The 17,849-nt window shown below is 56.2% G+C and overlaps 6 protein-coding genes across 6 annotated transcripts; 3 read left to right on the forward strand and 3 right to left on the reverse strand.

The window, feature by feature from the left end:
- The first annotated feature begins 238 nt into the window (after nucleotides 1-238).
- Nucleotides 239-2,053, forward strand: B0T15DRAFT_74802 (uncharacterized protein). Its single transcript, XM_062871275.1, has 3 exons — nucleotides 239-802; nucleotides 1,000-1,289; nucleotides 1,417-2,053. The coding sequence occupies exons 1-3, from the start codon at nucleotides 671-673 to the stop codon at nucleotides 1,931-1,933; spliced, it is 939 nt and encodes a 312-aa protein (XP_062727199.1). The 5' UTR covers nucleotides 239-670; the 3' UTR covers nucleotides 1,934-2,053.
- Nucleotides 2,054-2,696: 643 nt separating this feature from the next.
- On the reverse strand, nucleotides 2,697-4,824 carry B0T15DRAFT_74820 (uncharacterized protein). Its single transcript, XM_062871276.1, has 2 exons — nucleotides 4,069-4,824; nucleotides 2,697-3,989 (listed from the first exon to the last, which is right to left on the reverse strand). Exons 1-2 carry the CDS (start codon nucleotides 4,374-4,376, stop codon nucleotides 3,011-3,013), a joined length of 1,287 nt encoding a protein of 428 aa, XP_062727200.1. The 5' UTR covers nucleotides 4,377-4,824; the 3' UTR covers nucleotides 2,697-3,010.
- Nucleotides 4,801-8,312, reverse strand: B0T15DRAFT_521427 (coatomer subunit gamma-like protein). The gene is made up of 5 exons (XM_062868557.1): nucleotides 8,167-8,312; nucleotides 7,783-8,093; nucleotides 6,399-7,713; nucleotides 5,524-6,342; nucleotides 4,801-5,459 (listed from the first exon to the last, which is right to left on the reverse strand). Exons 1-5 carry the CDS (start codon nucleotides 8,240-8,242, stop codon nucleotides 5,227-5,229), a joined length of 2,754 nt encoding a protein of 917 aa, XP_062727201.1. The 5' UTR covers nucleotides 8,243-8,312; the 3' UTR covers nucleotides 4,801-5,226.
- A 117-nt stretch (nucleotides 8,313-8,429) lies between these two features.
- B0T15DRAFT_427600 (uncharacterized protein) lies at nucleotides 8,430-11,431 on the reverse strand. The gene is made up of 4 exons (XM_062865669.1): nucleotides 11,023-11,431; nucleotides 9,972-10,962; nucleotides 9,175-9,915; nucleotides 8,430-9,100 (listed from the first exon to the last, which is right to left on the reverse strand). The coding sequence occupies exons 1-4, from the start codon at nucleotides 11,387-11,389 to the stop codon at nucleotides 8,791-8,793; spliced, it is 2,409 nt and encodes an 802-aa protein (XP_062727202.1). The 5' UTR covers nucleotides 11,390-11,431; the 3' UTR covers nucleotides 8,430-8,790.
- A 459-nt stretch (nucleotides 11,432-11,890) lies between these two features.
- Nucleotides 11,891-14,432, forward strand: B0T15DRAFT_427603 (uncharacterized protein). Its single transcript, XM_062865670.1, has 3 exons — nucleotides 11,891-12,930; nucleotides 12,992-13,886; nucleotides 13,949-14,432. The coding sequence occupies exons 1-3, from the start codon at nucleotides 12,385-12,387 to the stop codon at nucleotides 14,017-14,019; spliced, it is 1,512 nt and encodes a 503-aa protein (XP_062727203.1). The 5' UTR covers nucleotides 11,891-12,384; the 3' UTR covers nucleotides 14,020-14,432.
- Nucleotides 14,433-16,590, forward strand: B0T15DRAFT_521433 (uncharacterized protein). Its single transcript, XM_062868558.1, has 8 exons — nucleotides 14,433-14,800; nucleotides 14,865-14,940; nucleotides 15,010-15,442; nucleotides 15,514-15,546; nucleotides 15,609-15,640; nucleotides 15,700-15,773; nucleotides 15,965-16,035; nucleotides 16,099-16,590. Exons 1-8 carry the CDS (start codon nucleotides 14,763-14,765, stop codon nucleotides 16,197-16,199), a joined length of 858 nt encoding a protein of 285 aa, XP_062727204.1. The 5' UTR covers nucleotides 14,433-14,762; the 3' UTR covers nucleotides 16,200-16,590.
- Nucleotides 16,591-17,849: the final 1,259 nt, after the last annotated feature.

Below are 17,849 nucleotides of genomic sequence, written 5' to 3' on the forward strand. Positions count from 1 at the left end.
GATGCGCACCGTGATGTGAAGTTTTTGGATTTAACTGCTTTGGGAAGTTCGTGACTTGGGTTTCAGCATGCTAAATTCTGATTCCTTCGCCCGGCCCACACCTAGTCCACTGCTTCGTCCAATCAGGCCCCTTGCTTCTTGCACCCATCGAAGTCTGGCCCACCGCAGTCTGGCCCACCGAAGTCTGGCCCACCGAAGTCTGGCCCATCGAAGTCTGGTCCCACCAAAGTCCAAGTCCCCACCAAATCCAGGTCCATGTCCGCCAAAGGCCAGGCCACCAAAACTGAAGTCCCACAGGAGTTCAGTGCCCTCACAGACACCAAATGTCTCGCTTGCGCCAAGAGCTTTGGCTCGTCCACTGAAACTCTTGCCAGGCCAACCTTCCAGATCGCTGACAGATTCGACCAGCGCGCGGCAGGGCCCACTCCGTCACCCTGGGATTCATCAAGTCCATTGACGAGGCTGCTGCGGTCGGCTGGAGTTCCCCGCCTTCATCAGTCCTCAACCTGGGCCCGAAGTGCCGGCAAGCTAAAGGTCATCTCTCCCCTGCTAATTAGCATAACTAGTTGAGCTTCAAGAAGCAGATCCATCTTGACGCTCGTCTCTCCACCATCATCAATCCGACCCAGCCTCTGTTCGCTACTAGGGAAGAGTAACAGAAAGTGTCGCCATGGACTACACACACACATCATATTTCCCTGGCGCCTCGACCTACCAGTTCATGGGCTCTGCTGTTCCTCCGCTCACTCCTGCGCACTCGAATTCAGTGGCCTCGGATGACTTCAACACCACCTCGCCCCCGGTAGGTCGCGTTTCCTGCAAAGAGATGGGGAAAAACAAGACAGCGAGGAGTCTCCCTCGGGCTTTTGTACTCTGCCGGCAGTCGGTTGGGTCGTTTCTTATGACTGTTAGCCTGGCCGACTCCGCATTTCGCACATCGCAACTGGCAGTAGCGCGCATCTGATTGCCGGACAAGGGGCTTACACAATCATTACTCAGGAAATCTACGACCAATTCCCCAACGGCATCCCACACGAACAGTTCCAGAACTACGACAATTACGCCCAGTTCAATGCCTCGCAGCCGTTTCCGGGCCCGCCCACGCCGCCGGGCCAGCGACCCGTGCCGCCCGTCAATGGGCTTGTTCACGGCCCCACCGCCGACCTCCTGCCCGCCCACAAGACAGAGCCCGATGACCAGGCTTTGAATCGCAGGCAAGGCTCTAACTCGGCGGAGGAGGATGACCTGACCCCCGCGCAATCAAGGCGCAAGGCCCAGAATCGTGCAGCGTATGTAGCAGATGTCGTCGCCTCTTGCTCCTCAATCCCAAGCTCGCCCAAGGGCCGCCGTGGAACCGGCATTGTCCTGACTTCCCACTGCATCATCCTCCCTTCCGAGTGCTGACTTCGTATCTAGTCAACGGGCATTCCGTGAGCGCAAGGAGCGCCATGTCAAGGAGCTTGAGAGCCGCCTGCTTCAGCTCGAACAGGCGAAACAGGAGGCCGTATCGGAGAATGAGAAGTTGAAGCGCGACCTGCAGAAGATCAGCACCGAGAACGAGATACTCCGGGCGACGTCGATGGCGGCCGCCGGCGCCGGGTCACCAATTGCCGCCCCACCGACCACGACCGGACCCATGTCCTATAAGCCGGAGAACTTCTTCTCGAACGTTCTCCAAGGTCACGCCAACAAGACGCGGAGCCACCGGATAGTTATGAGCGAGAAAGGGGAGCGCCTCCTCGCCGTAGGGGCAACATGGGAACTCATCATCAACCATGACCTATGCAAGCGCGGGCTCGTGAATATTTCACAGGTTAGCGAACGACTGAGACCGCAAGCCAAGTGTGATGGCCAAGGTCCCGTGTTCGAAGAAGGCGCCATCATCGAAGCGATCGAGCAAAGTGTTAGCTACGACAGTGACGAGTTGATATAAGTGCAACGAAACTCAGTCTTACTGCCACGCTCGTCTCTTCCCTCAGTCAGCGAGTACAGGGAGGAACTGGACATGAGCGCCGGCGGACGGCGACGTGACGACGAAGACGACCATGACACCCCGCTAACACCCTGCTAATCTTCCACAATCGTTTCGGATATTCACCTTTATGGCCCCGTCGAGACCTGTGACATTCATTCGGTATTATTCCCATCTAGGGCCACGGCGTTGTATTGGGCATGTTGGTCATTGTGGGTTTACCACGGCACCGTCGTATGGGTTGTTTGGATGTGGGATACTTCGTAGGTATTTGCACATGGGACATGTGGGCCCGGGACTTCCGGGGGCCCTGCTACATTGTATCTCTTAAGGGGGAACAGAAGGAGTCAGGGAGCAAAGAAAAGAAAACTCCGCGTACCGCTCTTCATCTTGAACCTCGTCGCCCTTGACTCATCGGGCGTTCTCTCGGCTACTAGCAGCTGGCGTCCGACCTGGGACAAGGCGTAATCATATCAACATTAGATCATGGGCACTACTAGCCACCTTTCCAGACTCCGTGTTTCTGATCCCGTCTCTTCAATCATAGCCTTAGAAAAGCCATACGCTATATACCTAACCAACTGGCATCTCTAGAAACTGAGGAGCAAACAAAAAAAGAGCAGGCCGTAACAGAAACACCGTCCGCATACGCCTTGCTAAGTGAAGCCAACCAGCTCTATATCCCGTCTGCGCCTGCCGCGTGTCCAATCCAAGTTTTGTCGTTCATGTTATCCAGAGCCTAGTCCATGATCATCATGGCTTCCATTCGCCGTCGCCTCAGCGGCAAAGATCTAACCCGATCATCTCCCCGGTCTCACGTGCGCATTAATCCCGGCCTCACAGCCAAAACTCCTTTTATCGTCCCTCATCTATCGTCCTTGTCGTCCTTGCGAATGTATCATTCCGCCCGCTTCGTATATCGACTGAAAAATCGAGGTGCGGCGTGCCAATGTTATTTGTCGTATCATGCAAGTGGTATCGTTGTCGACTCCGTAGCCCCTTGATCCAGGGGCACCCTCCCAGCATCTGGGAGCCCCCTCATTGCTTCTTCTTGTCTGCCGCACCATTCACCTGCATCGACGCGTCCCCGTTCGCCCCCTCGACCCACGGATGCTTGATGGTCAAGCACCAGATATCGAGGTAGTCGCAGATCGTGACGATCACATCCACCACAAAGCTCCCGTAGACGCCCACGGCCATGCCCAGCATGCAGAACATAAATGCAACCTGGTACACGCCGTCGCCCAGCGCCGACGGCCAGCCGAGCCAGGGCACGGGGCTGTACTGCAGCAGCAGCGGCCCCACCGAGTCGATGACGCCGCACGCGAGCGGGATCACCATGACGTTCCAGTACGGGAACTCCAGCTTGACCAGGTGCGCCGTGATCATTTGCCCGACCGAGTAGGCGTTGACGATGCCGGCGAACAGGGCGAAGGGGACGAGATGGTTATGCAGGATGGTGGGCTGCAGCGCGAGGTACGCGACGATCAGCGCCCAGGTGGCGAAGAAGGGCGCGAGCCCGACCAGCGCGTAGCGAGACCTGTCGCCGCGGGCGCGCCGCGCGCGGATCACGTTGCGCGCCGATTCGACCGTGTTGTAGACCAGCACCACCGCGCCCTGCACCATGTACAGGTCCGTGAAGGACCAGTTGTAGATGACGGAGGGGATGGTGACGGCGCCGCCGAAGAGGGTCTGCGGGATGCCCAGGGTGGGGAACATGCTGCGGGTCCAGAAGGAGGCGCCGCCTAGGTAGCCCGTCAGGGCGTAGACGGCGACGACGGTGAGGATGCCTTCGACGGGGCCGTTGACGATGCCCAGGGTGAGGGTCTTGGTGTGGTACTCGTCCCAGGTCTGCACGTAAAAGGTTAGCAGGCTGGCGAAGAGCGTTGCGACCGTCTTCCAGCTCTGGCCCATGTTGGTGGCGCCGGCGAAGATGATGACCTCGAGCGCCGTGTTGAGCGCGTCGACGCCATGGTCGAACAGCTCGCCTAGCGGGCCGGACTGGTGGGTGCGACGACTGCGAGCCTGAGTTAGCAAAATCCGAATTCTGACCAGCCCTCCCGTCGTGGCTGGCGGCAGATTTCACCCGAACTTACGCCTGTGTCCCGTCCACTGCGTCAAAAGTTTGGTAGAAAAAGAGGCCGGCAGCCCAGCTGTAGTAGACCCACGTTGGGCAGTCCTGGTCCAGCGTCGGATTGTACCACAACAGCGTCAGGAAGTTGGCGATGACAAACGTGAAGCCCGTCAGCGTGATGAGGTTGGGCGCCATGCTCATCGGAAAGCACTTGATGACGACATTGGTGTAGAACGGCTTGAGCACGTATTTTGACAGCAGTGAGTGGTCGACACTGGAGTACTTGTACTGCTTCAGGTTGGGCAGGTATTCCTGCCGTACGTAGACCATCTTTGCGGCGGGTGTGTCTGCGCTATCTCGAACCGTATTGCGGTTATGAGTCTGGGAGCGTAGACGGGCTGCTGCTTGTTGGCGTCCGCCGTTGTATCTACCGCGGAGACGGGAGTCGTCTCAACTTTCGAGGGTTAAGTAGGTTCGAGCAGGTATTGTAAACAATCTCTCGGCAGGTGGGACGGACGGCTACGCTCGGAGGGGAAGAAAGCGGTGGAAGAAGCAAAGTGGATCGTCAAAGGCAGACCGGAAGATGAAGTGGCACTTTGTTTTGTGTTTTTTTCTCGTCACAACCAAGCATCCCGGCCCGGTTGGGGATGCGCTGCGCCTGTTTTCCCGCCGCTCTTTGACGGGAAGAAGCGAGCTTCAAGCAATTGGGGAAACTACGTCACGCGGCACGCCTGACTTCGGCCCAATGACAAGCCGGGAACCGGCGCTGTTCATCTAAAGCTCATCATCAAGTCAATAAGGTTGGAATTTATTATCTATCCTGGTCGGGGCAGATTCGCGTTTCTCAGGCACGTCAGGCAGAATTTCGGGAAGGCTTATCGATAAGTTAACGTCAAAAAGTTCGTTGCAGATCCGGGCCCCATCGATCATCTCAGATCCACAGCAGTTTCGGTGTTTCCGATCTGCCGTTGGATTGCCTCAAGCCCTCAATCACATACTCTGATAGTCCCTCTCAACGAAGCAACCATCTTATATGCTGCAATTAAGCAGCCGTCTAGCAGTGTAATAATCATGATGAACTCATCTAGACGCCACCGCTCACACCGCAGCTGGGGAAGTGCTCCTCTCAATTTCGTTAAGAGCAGCGAAAGCAAAAGGCCGTGCGCCAATCCAGCCGTCATTACGCAACAGATGCTACCACCAGAGCCGCAACGCCCTCTTCCTCGCTCCGCACCGTGATCTTGGTCGTGACGCCCGTCTTGGACGAGTAGGCCATCCGGACATTGGCTACCACCCTCCCGCCGTTGACCGTCTTTCCGAGCAGCTTTAGCGTGTGCGTCGTCTGGTTGACGGGCACATCTGTTCCCTCCAAAGGCTGGAGGGACAGCGCCTTGGCTAATTGTTCGGTCGCCTCTGTTTTACGGTTAGCCTCGTCTTCTCCTACAAATAATATTACGGGATGAGTGAGAGGGAGTACCTGGTATGCTCTTCACGCCACTCAGCTGTAATGTCTCCTCTGCCTCTTCTCCCTGGGCACCGACTTGCTCCCATACATGGGCAAAGTTGCTGGCGAATGTTGGGATGACGTAATCGCTGCCCGATAGATCGAAGTCGGACACCTCGTACTCGTCTTCGTAACCGCGCTCCTCAGGCTCGTTGGTTGTCGGATCGATCTCCTTGCTAGTAAACTTGAGGACGTTCGAAAAGGTGCTCGTAGGCATCGACCCTTCTCCGTTGACCTTCCGGAACGCCACATAGACCTTGCCAGGCACGTCCGTCTCCAGCTTCTCGGCCTGAACGATGAACAGATCCTCGAGCTCTTCCTCGTCCGACGGGGTGGCCATCACCGACACATTTTCCAATATTGTTCCCGGGAGCGTGTTCTTGACGTCGTACTGCAGCACGACGTGCTCCTTGAAGATGTGTTTGACAACGCTCACCACGTACTCGGTCTCGGCTTCTGTCAGCTCTACAAGCGGTGACGACTTGAGCACACTGCCAAAAGCCCTGATCTCCTTGATCTTCATCAACTCCTCGGCGTACTTCTGAGCCGCTGCCGAGGCGGAAGCGGCCGCTTCGGCAGCCGACGGGGCCGCCTTTGTCGGGCCGGCCTTTGGTGGCTTGAGCGACGGGGTGGTCGCGGTAAGCTTCTTCGTCCTGTCTTCGGCGTCTGCTTGCTCCCGCGTAACAACCGGAATCTTGGAGATGTCGAATGGAGTCTCGAAGGCCGACTTGTCGTCGGATGTGACGTACATGACGAGCTGCTGCTCGAAGTACGGGAGAGAAAACATGCTGTCTGTGGCGTTTGTCAGCATCTCGAACAACAAATAGCAGTCAAACCGGAAGGCTTACCGTTCTTGACAAACCCGTTGGTTAACTCGTCCTCCTCATGCATGAGCCTCAGGCTGAGGGCCGCGCGATCCCTGACTTCGTCGTCGACGTCATCCAAGCACCTCGTGAGCAGAACGTCCACGCTCCGCTTGACCTCGGGATCGTTCTGGCCAACGCCGAACTTAGACAAAGCCGTAACGGCAGCAGCACGCACGATGGAGTTTTCCAGGACAACCCGGTTATAGATATACCGGATGTATTTGGTAGGCTGGGACGTCTTGGGACCCTCGACACCCAAAAGGTGAAGGATACGGACCGCCAGCTTAGTAAACTCGCAGTCCTCGATGAACTCGCACAGGTGGGCGAGCGCCTCCTCCCTGGACTCGGGGACAAACTTGATCAGGTCGAACATGCTCTCCACCACCGCACGCTTGAACTCGTAGCCGCCCTCGTCACGCAGGATACCGCTGAGGAACTGCAGCATACCGGCCTGCTTGCTGGGGAATTTGAGGCAGAGCGTCCGGATCGCCTCGACAATCGTGATCTTGAATTCGTCTGTGATATCGGACATGAAGCCGGAAATTTGCTTCATCAGCCGATCCACGCTGGCTTCATTACCGGTCTTGAGCAAAGTGGTGATTGCAAAGGTGGCGATCGAGCGATTGCTGTTGGAGATGAGAAGCTCGATATCGGGGTTGCACACATTGACGACGTGCGGCTTGAACGAGGCAATGTTGTGGAGGATACGAAGGGCGGCGAACTTTGTGACGGCGCGAGGGGAGCTGAGGAAGAGCTGAAGAACATGAACCGCCTGCGTCATCTCGGCGTCCGTAACGTCCCGCATGTCGCAGATGGCCTTGGCCGCTTCGAAGTTGACCATCTCGCTCTTGTGCCTGAGCCAGCCATCCAGCAGCTGCATCATGGGCTTCCTGAGTTGCGGGTCTTCGTCGGCCAGCTGGGCAGCGAGGCGGACCAGCATGACGATAGCGGCAGGGTTCTTCATCGCACCAGCCGCGCCAAACTGCTGAACCATCTTCACCAAGGCCATCCTGTCGTGCATGCGCATCTGGTACAGCAGGCCGATCGCGTGGTATTGCGTCATGGTCGAGTTGTTGACCGGGAGGTTGCCCGAAGAAGACGAGAAGCCCAAGGAGAATCCACCGGACGACTTGGTACTTGCCGCCGCCTCCTGGGTCTCGCTCTGCCAGCGCTTGACGACATCGCGGGCTATGGGGAGTAGGTGGTACGACGAAACGAGGGCGGAAGACGACACCGAGGGGTTTTTGTCGACGATTGCAGTCTTCATGACACGCTCGATAGACTGGACTGTGGTGGCCTGGCAGAGTCCTATGTCAGCACGTCCGAGACCCTCCAGAAATGTAACGTCTCAGACGCAGCCTCCTACATCGATAATGCGGCAGAGTGCTCGGATGGCATTAGGACGGTAGATAGAGTCTGTGCTACCGCCTGTGTCCTTCATGATGGTGCTCGTGACCATGATAATGTCCTCGGCGGAGCTCGCCAGCTCCTTGATGACAAGGTGGACCATCTGCCGTAGGCTGGCATCTTTGTTTTGAAAGAGCTTGGAGATGCCGAAGAAGAGTGTAGTTGCTTCGGTCGTTGGGAACTTCTCGCCGGTGTACAGGAGGAGAGCGATCTTGGTGAGCAGTACGCGGCATCTTCGAGGCTGGATGGGAGAGTTGTTGAAGAGCCGGGCTGCGGTTTGCGGATATTGGCTGCGATCAGCTGCTGTTGCTCCCTGTTGCTGTAGCCCCAGGGACCTGCTCACCTTCCTGGAAAACCTGGGTCCGGTCAATCTTGACCAGGCCGCTGTCGGCGTCCTCGTCCTTCTTCCCGTAGCTCATGGTGGGCGGAACGGACGCGGGTTGCAGTTGTGTGAATGGATGTCAGGCTCAAGCGGCATGAACCTTTGTGGGAATCCTAACTCGCGACGTTGCCAATTCGAGGCTGGCATGCCGCCAATGGGGGGCGCCCCACTCAACAGGGGTAATTCGACGTGCACGGGCCTTTCATTTTAATGGCGGTTTCCCACGAGGTGGATCAGAGCATTTCATACGGATACACTACAGCGGCTGTAGCCCAGTACAAGGTACAATACAACATCAACGAGAAAATCAAACACAGACAACGAAACACCTTACTCTAGTATAGGCAGAGCGCCCACCTCGCGGCTGGACCATCATCAAGCGAAGTGCTCAAACATTCCGCTACCAAGCAATGCCAAAACAACAGTGCCAAACTCTCCATAACCTTGGCTAGAGCACGTAGAATTTCGGACCTCCCGTAAAACCGCAGAGTATCGGCAACTTAGCAGAAGCATGGAACGCCCCCTCTTCCATAGGTAGCTTTCATCCAAGTCATCCTAGCCATAGCTCCAGTGATCAATGGACTCCTAAGCCATAGTAGGCTCCGGAACAGACGGCTGAGGCGCGGGTTGAGCGGTCGGCTCCGGCGCTGGTTGGGCAGCAATTTGGGGCGCCGGCTGAACACCCGCCTGCGACTCTGGTTCAACAGATCGCTGAGGTCCAGGTTGAGTTTCCTGCTGCGGTTCCTCCGGCACGAGGTCCGTATTGATAGGTCGTCCATTGGCATCGACATCATCTTCCCTGCGGTCGGGGTTCTTTCCACAAGCCTTGATGGCTTCCCTCTCCTTCTTGCCCAGAACGACGAGATCAAAACCCCGGGGAAGAACAGCATCGACTCTGTAATTGGCCGCGTATTAGCAAGCGTGTCGACAAACGGGGCGATGAATCAGCGGCCCAGTGTGGGCACTTACTTCAAGAAATCTTGCTTCAACAACCGAGCCTTATCACGAAGCGCCTGCTGGTCCCGAGGACGCTCAAAAGGAATCGTGCCCGCCTTGATTTCCCTCTCGATGAGGCTCCACTTGCATTGGTAGGTGTTGACTGCCCTGACAAGCAAGGCCACATCTTTACGCACCCAGGCCGAGCGAACCTGTGGCTCTTTACTCCTTTGGATTCGGACACGAGCCGACACCTCCTTTGAACGCTGGGATAGAGCTTCGAAGTCAGGCAGGTCATCCTCAGATCCTGGCACGGGCGGATATTGGGACGAAGCAGCACTAGGTGCGACTGGTGCGCCCTCTGCAACAGGTGCCGCATCTGCGGAAGCAAGAGCCATGTTCGCTTCCGAAACGCCCTTCTTCCGTCCTGCTCGCGACCTTTTAGCTGGTGGAGCGGCCGATCCAGCGGCTCCGTCGCCCGCCGCGGCGGCAGCGCCTCGGGAACGCCTCTTCTTCCCTGCGACCTGAGCGGCCGACGAAGCGTATGAAGCAGCCTGCCCCTGGTACCCGGGATGGATGTGTGCATCCGTATACTCCGCAGTGGAAGGACTAGTGGGTGGGAAAGGGATTCGGGGTCCAGGCGAGTAGGGGGCGGAAGGAGTCGCTATTTGGTAGCCAGAGGAAGGCGGTAGCCCATGATACCCGGCGGTCGATGGCGGCTCCATCTGCTTCATGAGCCGTATAGATTCTACGTTGAATGAAAGCGGAGGTGCACTGGAGAGAAGCTGGTCAGCTAGCTACAATGGAAAAAGTCTCAAGAGCTGACTTACCCTGGCTCGGCTTGCGTATAGTGGTGAGCCATGGCCTGTGTGTCAATCTGGGAGCCGACTCTTGAAGCGGCATCAGAAGACGCAACAGGCCAAGCAGCGGCCCCAGCAGAAGAGGGCCCCTGATGAAATGCGTCTCTCGTCTGCAGGAAGCAGTTCTTAACAAACCCCCGCAGACGGTCTTCGAAATCGCTGAATGGATACTCCTCGCGTATCCCATGAAGATCGAGTCCACGTCCTTGAACCACTTGATCCGGCAGCAAACGGCATATCGAAGTGAACCGGGTAGCAGCCCGCTCTTTTGCCAAGATGTCCACCTCGGAGTAGGGTCCCATTACAGGCCGGAGCTGGAGCGTTTCCCTGTTGTTTCCTAGGAAAGATTCGACCGCTTCGACCGAAACATTGCCCTCGCACCAAATCCGGGCAACCTCCTCATAAGGGTGGAACGGCTCGGTGCTATCCCTCATGAGCTTCTCCAGTGTGAAGATAGACAGCTGTGTCCGAATCATCAGGACCTGCTCGATGATGGTCTCCTTCATCTCTTTGTCCCAGGCACCGGGACCATCGCCGGCGAAGGCATTGAGGAACCATGAGTCCCAGACCTGCAACAGGGCCAGCGTGTCATCCTCCTCGCCCATGGACGTGACATCGTCGAGAAGCCGGGTGAGGTTGGCGGCCAAGATGATTCTGGAGACTCCCTGCCAGGATGGCGATGCTATGTCCATCTGCAGAGTATTGGCGACAAAGTTCGGGTCCACGACGGGGTCGCCAATACTGATGAGGTACTGAGCAAGATACGATTGGAAGGCTTCCTGAAGTGCCCGACGCTCCATACCCCAGATCTCGGGGTCGACTGTTCGGTCACTGCAAAGATGGGTGAAGTAATCGTCCGAAGCAGTAAACAGACGCGGCAGCATCTTGCTCATGAGCCGTTCCCTAACCGACTTTCGGCTCTGTGTTTCATCAGCCATAGAGGAGGATGGTGGTGCTACGCCTACAACGGCGGGTTAGCATGGTGAGAGACAATCCAAGCCGCCAAGGGGTTGCACTTTACCTGAATGCTCGGAGAACGCATCCGGGCCAGCAAGGCTAGTACTTTGGGGCTCTGACTGCGCATCCGTAGCGGCACGGCTTCTGATGGACGCGATGTCCTCCAGCTCACCGCGCCTCGTTCCCCGGCGGCCAATAACGCCACGCACGCTCTTAGCGATGGGGAGAGGCGGAGGAGGCATGCTAGCATCCTGTGGGCCTCTGATGGCCGGGTCGATGTCTTGATATCCGGGCGCAAACATGGGAGCTTCCGGCTGCTTTTGTTGAACGCTTGCCTGAGCCTCGGCCTGGAGCTGAGCCTGAACTTGGTCCTGGTCCTGCTCCTCTTGGGCCTGCTGCGGCTGAGGTTCAGGCTCTGGTTTCAGCTGCATATCATCAGTTTCCTCGTTCTGTTGTTGTTGTTGTTGTTGTTGTTGTTGTTGTTGCTGGTGCTGGTGGCGCGTCGAGCGACGGCTCGCGGCCCCAACAGGCTCCTGCGCCGAACGCGGCGGACGGCCCCTACCGCGTCCCGACATGGATGGCAAAAGTACCAGGTAGATAGCAATGCCACCAAAATAACAGGTCGCTGAAGCTGTTGACCTCAGTGACGGGCGCGATGAGCTGTGAGTTGAAGAAAAAGGGTTGGGGTTGGGTTTAGGGTTCACGCGTCGAGTGTTTTTGATTTTGATCGTGCAAACGAACGTCGCGACGAACCATCCGATCTGGTGGTTGAGACAAAAATCGGTTCGTGGTGGAGCACGTGACCAGTCAACTGATTTGCCGTCGAGCGCTCAATCAGCCGCTCAAAGTGCACACCTTCGGACCAAGGCACGTGCTTTCGCTCTTTATCGCCGCGGCCAAAGAAATTGCAGGGCTTGATGCAAAGTGAGTACGAGCGAAAGTCGGTGAAGTGATGTCCGTCCATCAACTGGTCTCGACGATGTTGAAACTTACCGTCCATGTATTCGGGACAGAGGAGCAGTGTGCACCATAACATTACTACTTAGGTATCCGTATCATCTTACGGAGTATTACACTGAGTGTAACCATTCGCACTGCCCGGCCCACTCGAATCGGCCAGTCGCCAGTGATAGTGCATTTCGCCAAGGGCTTCCCCAGAAAGTAACCCCTTGCAAGGGTCGAGACCAGGAAATCAACTTTCAGTTATTCTAGTCTATGAACTTCCGCTCATCTTGCCGTTGGACGCAAAGCAAGCTTTCTATTCTGACGTTCTCTTTAGACACATATTCTTTTCTTCCGGGTAGTTCGGCTTCGACAGTCCCCTTTGCTGCAACATAACGAGCTTATTGACGATAACTATTATCGGCTCCTGCTTGGGTGCGACCGCGTCCGAAACAGAGTCCCGGTTACCCATACGCTTACCACAATGAGGCTTCGAAATCGGAAGTCGCCGCTCCTTCTCCTCCTCCTCCCTTCACTTGCGGTCGCCGCCGCAGTGGCCGACAGGCGATTGGACAGAGATTCGCTCGCACTCTCAGAGAGTGCATCGCCCGCAAAGCGAGTTGGTACCAAAGATGCGCCGGTCGATGGAAAAGACGGCAAGCCACACGCCGGTCCCTTCGTGGAGCTTGACACGAGCTCGGAATCGGCAAAGGACCTGCCCACTTTGAAAGACCGCCCCGCGGACCCGTTGGTGGTAGACGGAAAGAGGATACCAGAAAGCCATGACGGGGTGATGGACGACAAGAACCGGCCAGGGCCCAGAAAGGGTACTACTGGAACCGAAGGAGGTGTGAGTGAAAAGTCGAAAGACCGGCAATTGAGGGAAAAGCAGACGGGCGAGAAGGTCGAAAACACGCCGCCGACTCCCAAAGAACCGCCTCCGCTGCCGCATTCGGACCATGAGAGGATAGAGGCCGATAGTGAAGCAAGCCACGGTGACAAGGCGGCGAGTGATATTTCCGGGCTTGAGGTTCGCGCCGCACCGGAAGGTTTACAGTCCCCTGTACGCCGCGTAGCTAACCCTTTCACAGAAGCCGGCCGATCTGCCCGACAAGACTCACGACAAATCTCTACCCCTTCCAGACTCTGTCGCGAACATCGATCATCTGGATGTCTCCAAGGGCGGACAGCCGGCGAAGAGCGCAGGAGTTGCCGATGAAGACAATGAAGGCCTCATCCGACCTTTCCACTCATTCATCCTCTCGCTCACGATGATCATCTTCTCCGAGATTGGCGATAAGACTTTCCTGGTTGCCGCGCTCATGGCGATGAAGCATGACCGCCTGGTGGTGTTCACGGCTGCCTTCAGCGCCTTGATCACCATGACCGTCCTCTCGGCCGTCCTGGGACATGCGGTGCCTACTCTGATTCCGAAGCGTGTGACAACCTTCCTTGCTGCCGTTCTGTTTATGGTATTTGGGTCCCGCCTGCTCCGCGAAGGACTCGCCATGAGCCCCGACGAGGGCGTGTCCGCCGAGATGCAGGAGGTGGAGCAGGAGTTGGAGGAGAAGGAAAACCTTGCGAGAAAAGAGGGCCGGATGGGCTCGGAGGTCTCGCCGTATGCCCTGGAAATGGGACTCGGCAATCGCAAGCCCCGGTCCAAGTCTCGCTTCCCGACGCCGCCGAGGAGCCCCTCGAGCTCCCCCGAAGGGCGGAGTCCGTCGTCGCGTCCTGGAGTCCTTGTAGGGTTCCTTTCGGGACTCAACAATCTCCTTTCGCTGCTTCTCAGCCCTGCGTGGGTTCAGACCTTTGTCATGACCTTTCTGGGAGAGTGGGGAGACCGCAGCCAGATCGCGACTATTGCGATGGCCGCCGGTCAGGATTACTGGTGGGTGACGCTGGGCGCCGTTCTAGGTCACGGCTGCTGCACAGGAGTTGCTGTCATTGGAGGTAGGGCCATTGCGGGCAAAGTGAGCCTGAAAGTCGGTAAGTCCATGCTCCCATCCCTCGCCTCTCATTGTGTCCGACAAATCGCTCACATGCGCTAGTCACGGTCGGCGGAGCGGTTGCGTTCCTCTTCTTTGGGTTTATCTACTTGTTTGAGGCGTTCTACTCATAGACGGATAACACTGGGCCTTTGGCAAGACTCGACCGTGCCAGATGCTCGACCTAACTGGATCACGGTAGCTATACTTTCACGGCTTATGTTGTAATTCCTCGTGTGTACGCCATACGAGACTGTTTTCATTTCCAGCTCAGCAGTATGCGGCACGGGTCAACTGCACAGAAGCCCGCCAACCTGCGGCTCGCATATACGTCTGCGAGTATGTACTATGCTAAAGGGACGATATAACGGACGGGGACAGTATTAATGTGGCGTGGGGTGATTCCTACAAGAGATGGTTGGCTGCAGGTTAAACGAAAAGAACAGGGCGGGTGGGGGATTGGCAATACCGTCTTGTAGAGGGGAATGCTAAGGTGTGTTGGATTGAGCTCAACAAGTTCTCCCAAGCAATAGAGGGGGATCAAGTTCAGCAAGCATTGCATGCCGTGTCGAGCATGTGAATTCTGGTATGTGACCTGTTTTGGCGGCTTGGACTTGAAAGGGCCCGTTTGGCAGGCCAGTAGAAACCGATGACGACATCGCCGAACCTCGACATGTTATCCCACTTTCTTGACGTATGCCGCAACAACGAATGGAATTCAGGGATTCACAGTCGTCTCTCCTCTATTCAGGTGGCCAGTTCAGTGTGCACAATGACCACGGCATACTTAAACTGTCACTGAATCACTGAATTTTCACAGTTACCGCTGAACCAATACACGCAAACAACTATCCGTTCTCAGATCAACAAGATCAAGATGGCGAACAATATTGCCGACAGGGCTCAAGAGATCGCGTGGGTCACCGTCAACAGAAGCATACAAGAAATTTAGAATTTTGTCGGCTAATAGACTGTACAGCAAAGAAGACCTTGGCCGAGCCAAAGTCCTTCTCAACGAGGCCGCGAGAAGTCAGTCGTATCTGTATCCCATCAAGGTTAGACAACATCTTTGCACGAGTGCTACTGCATAGCCGAGGATCTCGTGATGCTGACACTTTTCGCAGGGGATCATCTACTTCTTCACACATCCCGGCTTGTGGAAGCCTCTTCGCTCGAAGCTGATCCCGTACCTGACGCTCTACTCGGGGGTACTCGGATCCATGTTCTTCTTCACCTATCTGCCGCAAGTCGCCATCCTGACCTTTGTCAATGGCCCGCTCGCCATCTTCACGACCGTTCTACTCGTCCTGAACGAGAGCGCGACGATCACCTCCCTCATCTCCAAGAACTACCTGCTTCAGGATGCTCTCCTGGACACGTTTGACGGCACACTGATGACCAGGAACAAAGCCAACGTCGTTGCCGAAGGGAGAGAGTTGAAGTCTCAGGGAGACTTGATCCAGAGGCTTGGGAAAGTGCTCAAGAAGCCCTTCGGTCGCTTCAGCGTCAATGAGCTGATTCGATATTTCATGTACCTGCCGCTGAACTTCATTCCTGGTATGTGCGCCGGGTCCGAACTGCGCAACGTCACTCCTTGGAGGGCGCAACACTGACACGACGATACACAGTCGTCGGTACGGTGGCGTTCATCCTGCTACGAGGTGAGGACTTTTCCAAGGTTTTTGAGCGGGGATCCTAGGAGCGTGTGACTGACATCTGACAGGACGATCCCGTGGCGACTCGGCCCATGAGCGGGTGAGTTTGGGTTTATGCGGTAGCCTCCGAGAAGGCAGATGCTTACCTCGTCCATCTAGTACTTTCAACTGAAGGCGTGGTCCACATCGAGGAAGTCGGAATGGCTGAAGACCCATAAGGCACCTTATACCGCGTAAGTATGCCTTGTGTCCATCTCGGAGATGCCTGGGACGTGCGGGAAATTCGTGGCACGGAGACGGACCTTCGGGCATGACTACCTGCTTGCAGTATCCGCTGGTCCCACGTACTTTCTGTGATGACTTGTACTGTATGTACAACCTCGGTTGCATCTAGCTGACCATGTTCGAACTCCCCGCCCCTTAGATTTGGCACCGTTGCCACCCTTCTCGAGATGATTCCGCTGGCGTCGATTCTCTTCTCCTTCACCAACACGGGTAAGTTCCTTTCAACTCGCTTGCCACAAGCGGAGGAGGAGTTGCTGACAGCAGGCAAAACAGTTGGGGCTGCCCTCTGGGCAGCAGATATCGAGGCCGGAGAGAGTGAGATGGCGAAGGGCACAGCTCCCGGGCTGCGAGAGGCCGCCAAGAAGGCCGAGTGAGGCAGACCTGGGCTTTCGTATTGTACAAGGTCGGGGCCACCAAGAATGTACGAGCTGGTGCTAGCTTCATGCAGGAACGCATCTGAGTGCAGCATCGGTGGCGAGGGGGCAGATAAACGAGGAGGTACGGCATCTTGACAGCGCAGTGTATGCAGTGCTCGCTGTGTAATCGTGGGGGGATGCACCGAGTATTGCGCGTTCCGCCATCGAGTTACGGGAGTCAGGGCAGCATCTTCCAGATCATGTCATCGTGATGCTGTTGTTGAGTATACGCTAGCTTTACCTAGGCACTTAGCCGCAGATCTCACAGGTGCTTCGTGAAAGCGATGCATCTCCCCATACTTTTCGGGTCTTGTCACGAATGATGAATCTGACACCGCTCTGTGCCGCATCTGACGCATGTCTCTCTCATCCAGTTGCAATGTCTGGAGCTGGAAGGGAGGAATAGCTATCCCTGGTGCCCTGAATGTCTCGAGCAACTCTTCTTGTGGAGCCTAACGTAGTTCTAGCCTCGTTTCAGGTTCATGTCAACCTCGAGAAGCAAGACAAGACGGATCAAAGATAGGTACGTCCGGGGCGCCTCCTGGTCCTCGTGCGCTCGAAGTTTGTATTCGCCACAGTAGGTAAGGTATGTACACCTGCTGACGGATCTCAACATACTAGACGTCTGTGATATCGACTGAAGCGAAGAAGTAGGAGACCGCTTCTGTTAATGATGAAGCCATGAGCAGTTCCCTCCCGAGACAAAGCCGACGTGTCTTCCCGTCCTTCCAACATGGCATCCTTTTCTCCTCCCGGGTACCACCAAGGGGAACGAACCCCAATCGGTGGGAATCGCCCTTCATCTAATCCCGCAACACAGCGGCGCGTCTTCCCACTCTCACTCAGGCACCGCGAACCATGTGTGACATAAGGTACCGGTCGATGCAGGAACAGGCAATCTGACCAACGGCTACCTGCATGACGGCATCCACTCATCCCCTGCAAGGCCGTCCTTGCTATGTGGACAAGTGCCCGTTGCCATCAGTCAAAAACCTGGTGTCGTCTAGCACGACCGGTGTTGTTTCCTTTCCAGGTCACTTTGTTCCTCGCGAGATGTTACCCACAGTTTTCACAGCCGAAGCCAAAGAGCGAGGTAACCGTGGTTCAACCCCCCCTGTGAAGCCCAGGTTTCGAGTCTACAAGGATGGGGAGTGACACGCAAACAAAGGGCCCTCCAGAGACACACCCAGGCAAGCGTCGGGTCACCGGAGCACCTAGCGGACAACTTGAACAACACAGCCTGCTACACACGATGGCTTCAGCTGTGGGTCTTTTTTTTCGAGTATCATGGGTGTTGCTCCGAGTCGAGACCGCGACTTGGAGCATGTCCTCTTGGAACTATGGCAGATTACAGGGACTGTGGTTGCGCGAGCTTGTCCTCGAGACGTGGCAAGTATCTCTGTTTCTGCAATGGGCGTTCTTATGTGGCTATCTCTAACACGGTTTCCGTTCATTCTCAACAAGCGTGACACCGACGAGGTTCTACGGCCCTTGACCGGAAGCCAGCAGCTTCAAGTTTACACTACTCTCAGACAAGGCCGTCCTCCACCTGGGTAACCTCGATGGAGCACCAAGGTGACGAGTCCGGGACGTGTACGGGACGGATCG

The sequence above is a fragment of the Chaetomium strumarium genome, assembly GCF_033439665.1.
Source record: "Chaetomium strumarium strain CBS 333.67 chromosome Unknown B0T15scaffold_1, whole genome shotgun sequence".
Lineage (NCBI taxonomy): Eukaryota > Fungi > Ascomycota > Sordariomycetes > Sordariales > Chaetomiaceae > Chaetomium > Chaetomium strumarium.

Coding starts and splice junctions, on each gene's coding strand:
- B0T15DRAFT_74802 (XM_062871275.1), top strand. CDS start 671: ATGGACTACACACACACATCATATTTCCCTGGCGCCTCGACCTACCAG. Junction 803..999: donor TCAACACCACCTCGCCCCCG/GTAGGTCGCGTT, acceptor ATCATTACTCAG/GAAATCTACGACCAATTCCC. Junction 1,290..1,416: donor AAGGCCCAGAATCGTGCAGC/GTATGTAGCAGA, acceptor CTTCGTATCTAG/TCAACGGGCATTCCGTGAGC.
- B0T15DRAFT_74820 (XM_062871276.1), bottom strand. CDS start 4,376: ATGGTCTACGTACGGCAGGAATACCTGCCCAACCTGAAGCAGTACAAG. Junction 3,990..4,068: donor GCAGTGGACGGGACACAGGC/GTAAGTTCGGGT, acceptor TCAGGCTCGCAG/TCGTCGCACCCACCAGTCCG.
- B0T15DRAFT_521427 (XM_062868557.1), bottom strand. CDS start 8,242: ATGAGCTACGGGAAGAAGGACGAGGACGCCGACAGCGGCCTGGTCAAG. Junction 7,714..7,782: donor CACTCTGCCGCATTATCGAT/GTAGGAGGCTGC, acceptor GGACTCTGCCAG/GCCACCACAGTCCAGTCTAT. Junction 6,343..6,398: donor CAACGGGTTTGTCAAGAACG/GTAAGCCTTCCG, acceptor CAAACGCCACAG/ACAGCATGTTTTCTCTCCCG.
- B0T15DRAFT_427600 (XM_062865669.1), bottom strand. CDS start 11,389: ATGCAGCTGAAACCAGAGCCTGAACCTCAGCCGCAGCAGGCCCAAGAG. Junction 9,916..9,971: donor TATACGCAAGCCGAGCCAGG/GTAAGTCAGCTC, acceptor GCTTCTCTCCAG/TGCACCTCCGCTTTCATTCA. Junction 9,101..9,174: donor TTGAAGCAAGATTTCTTGAA/GTAAGTGCCCAC, acceptor GGCCAATTACAG/AGTCGATGCTGTTCTTCCCC.
- B0T15DRAFT_427603 (XM_062865670.1), top strand. CDS start 12,385: ATGAGGCTTCGAAATCGGAAGTCGCCGCTCCTTCTCCTCCTCCTCCCT. Junction 12,931..12,991: donor GTGATATTTCCGGGCTTGAG/GTTCGCGCCGCA, acceptor ACCCTTTCACAG/AAGCCGGCCGATCTGCCCGA. Junction 13,887..13,948: donor CAAAGTGAGCCTGAAAGTCG/GTAAGTCCATGC, acceptor CACATGCGCTAG/TCACGGTCGGCGGAGCGGTT.
- B0T15DRAFT_521433 (XM_062868558.1), top strand. CDS start 14,763: ATGGCGAACAATATTGCCGACAGGGCTCAAGAGATCGC. Junction 15,641..15,699: donor GCGACTCGGCCCATGAGCGG/GTGAGTTTGGGT, acceptor TCGTCCATCTAG/TACTTTCAACTGAAGGCGTG. Junction 15,774..15,964: donor CATAAGGCACCTTATACCGC/GTAAGTATGCCT, acceptor CCCGCCCCTTAG/ATTTGGCACCGTTGCCACCC.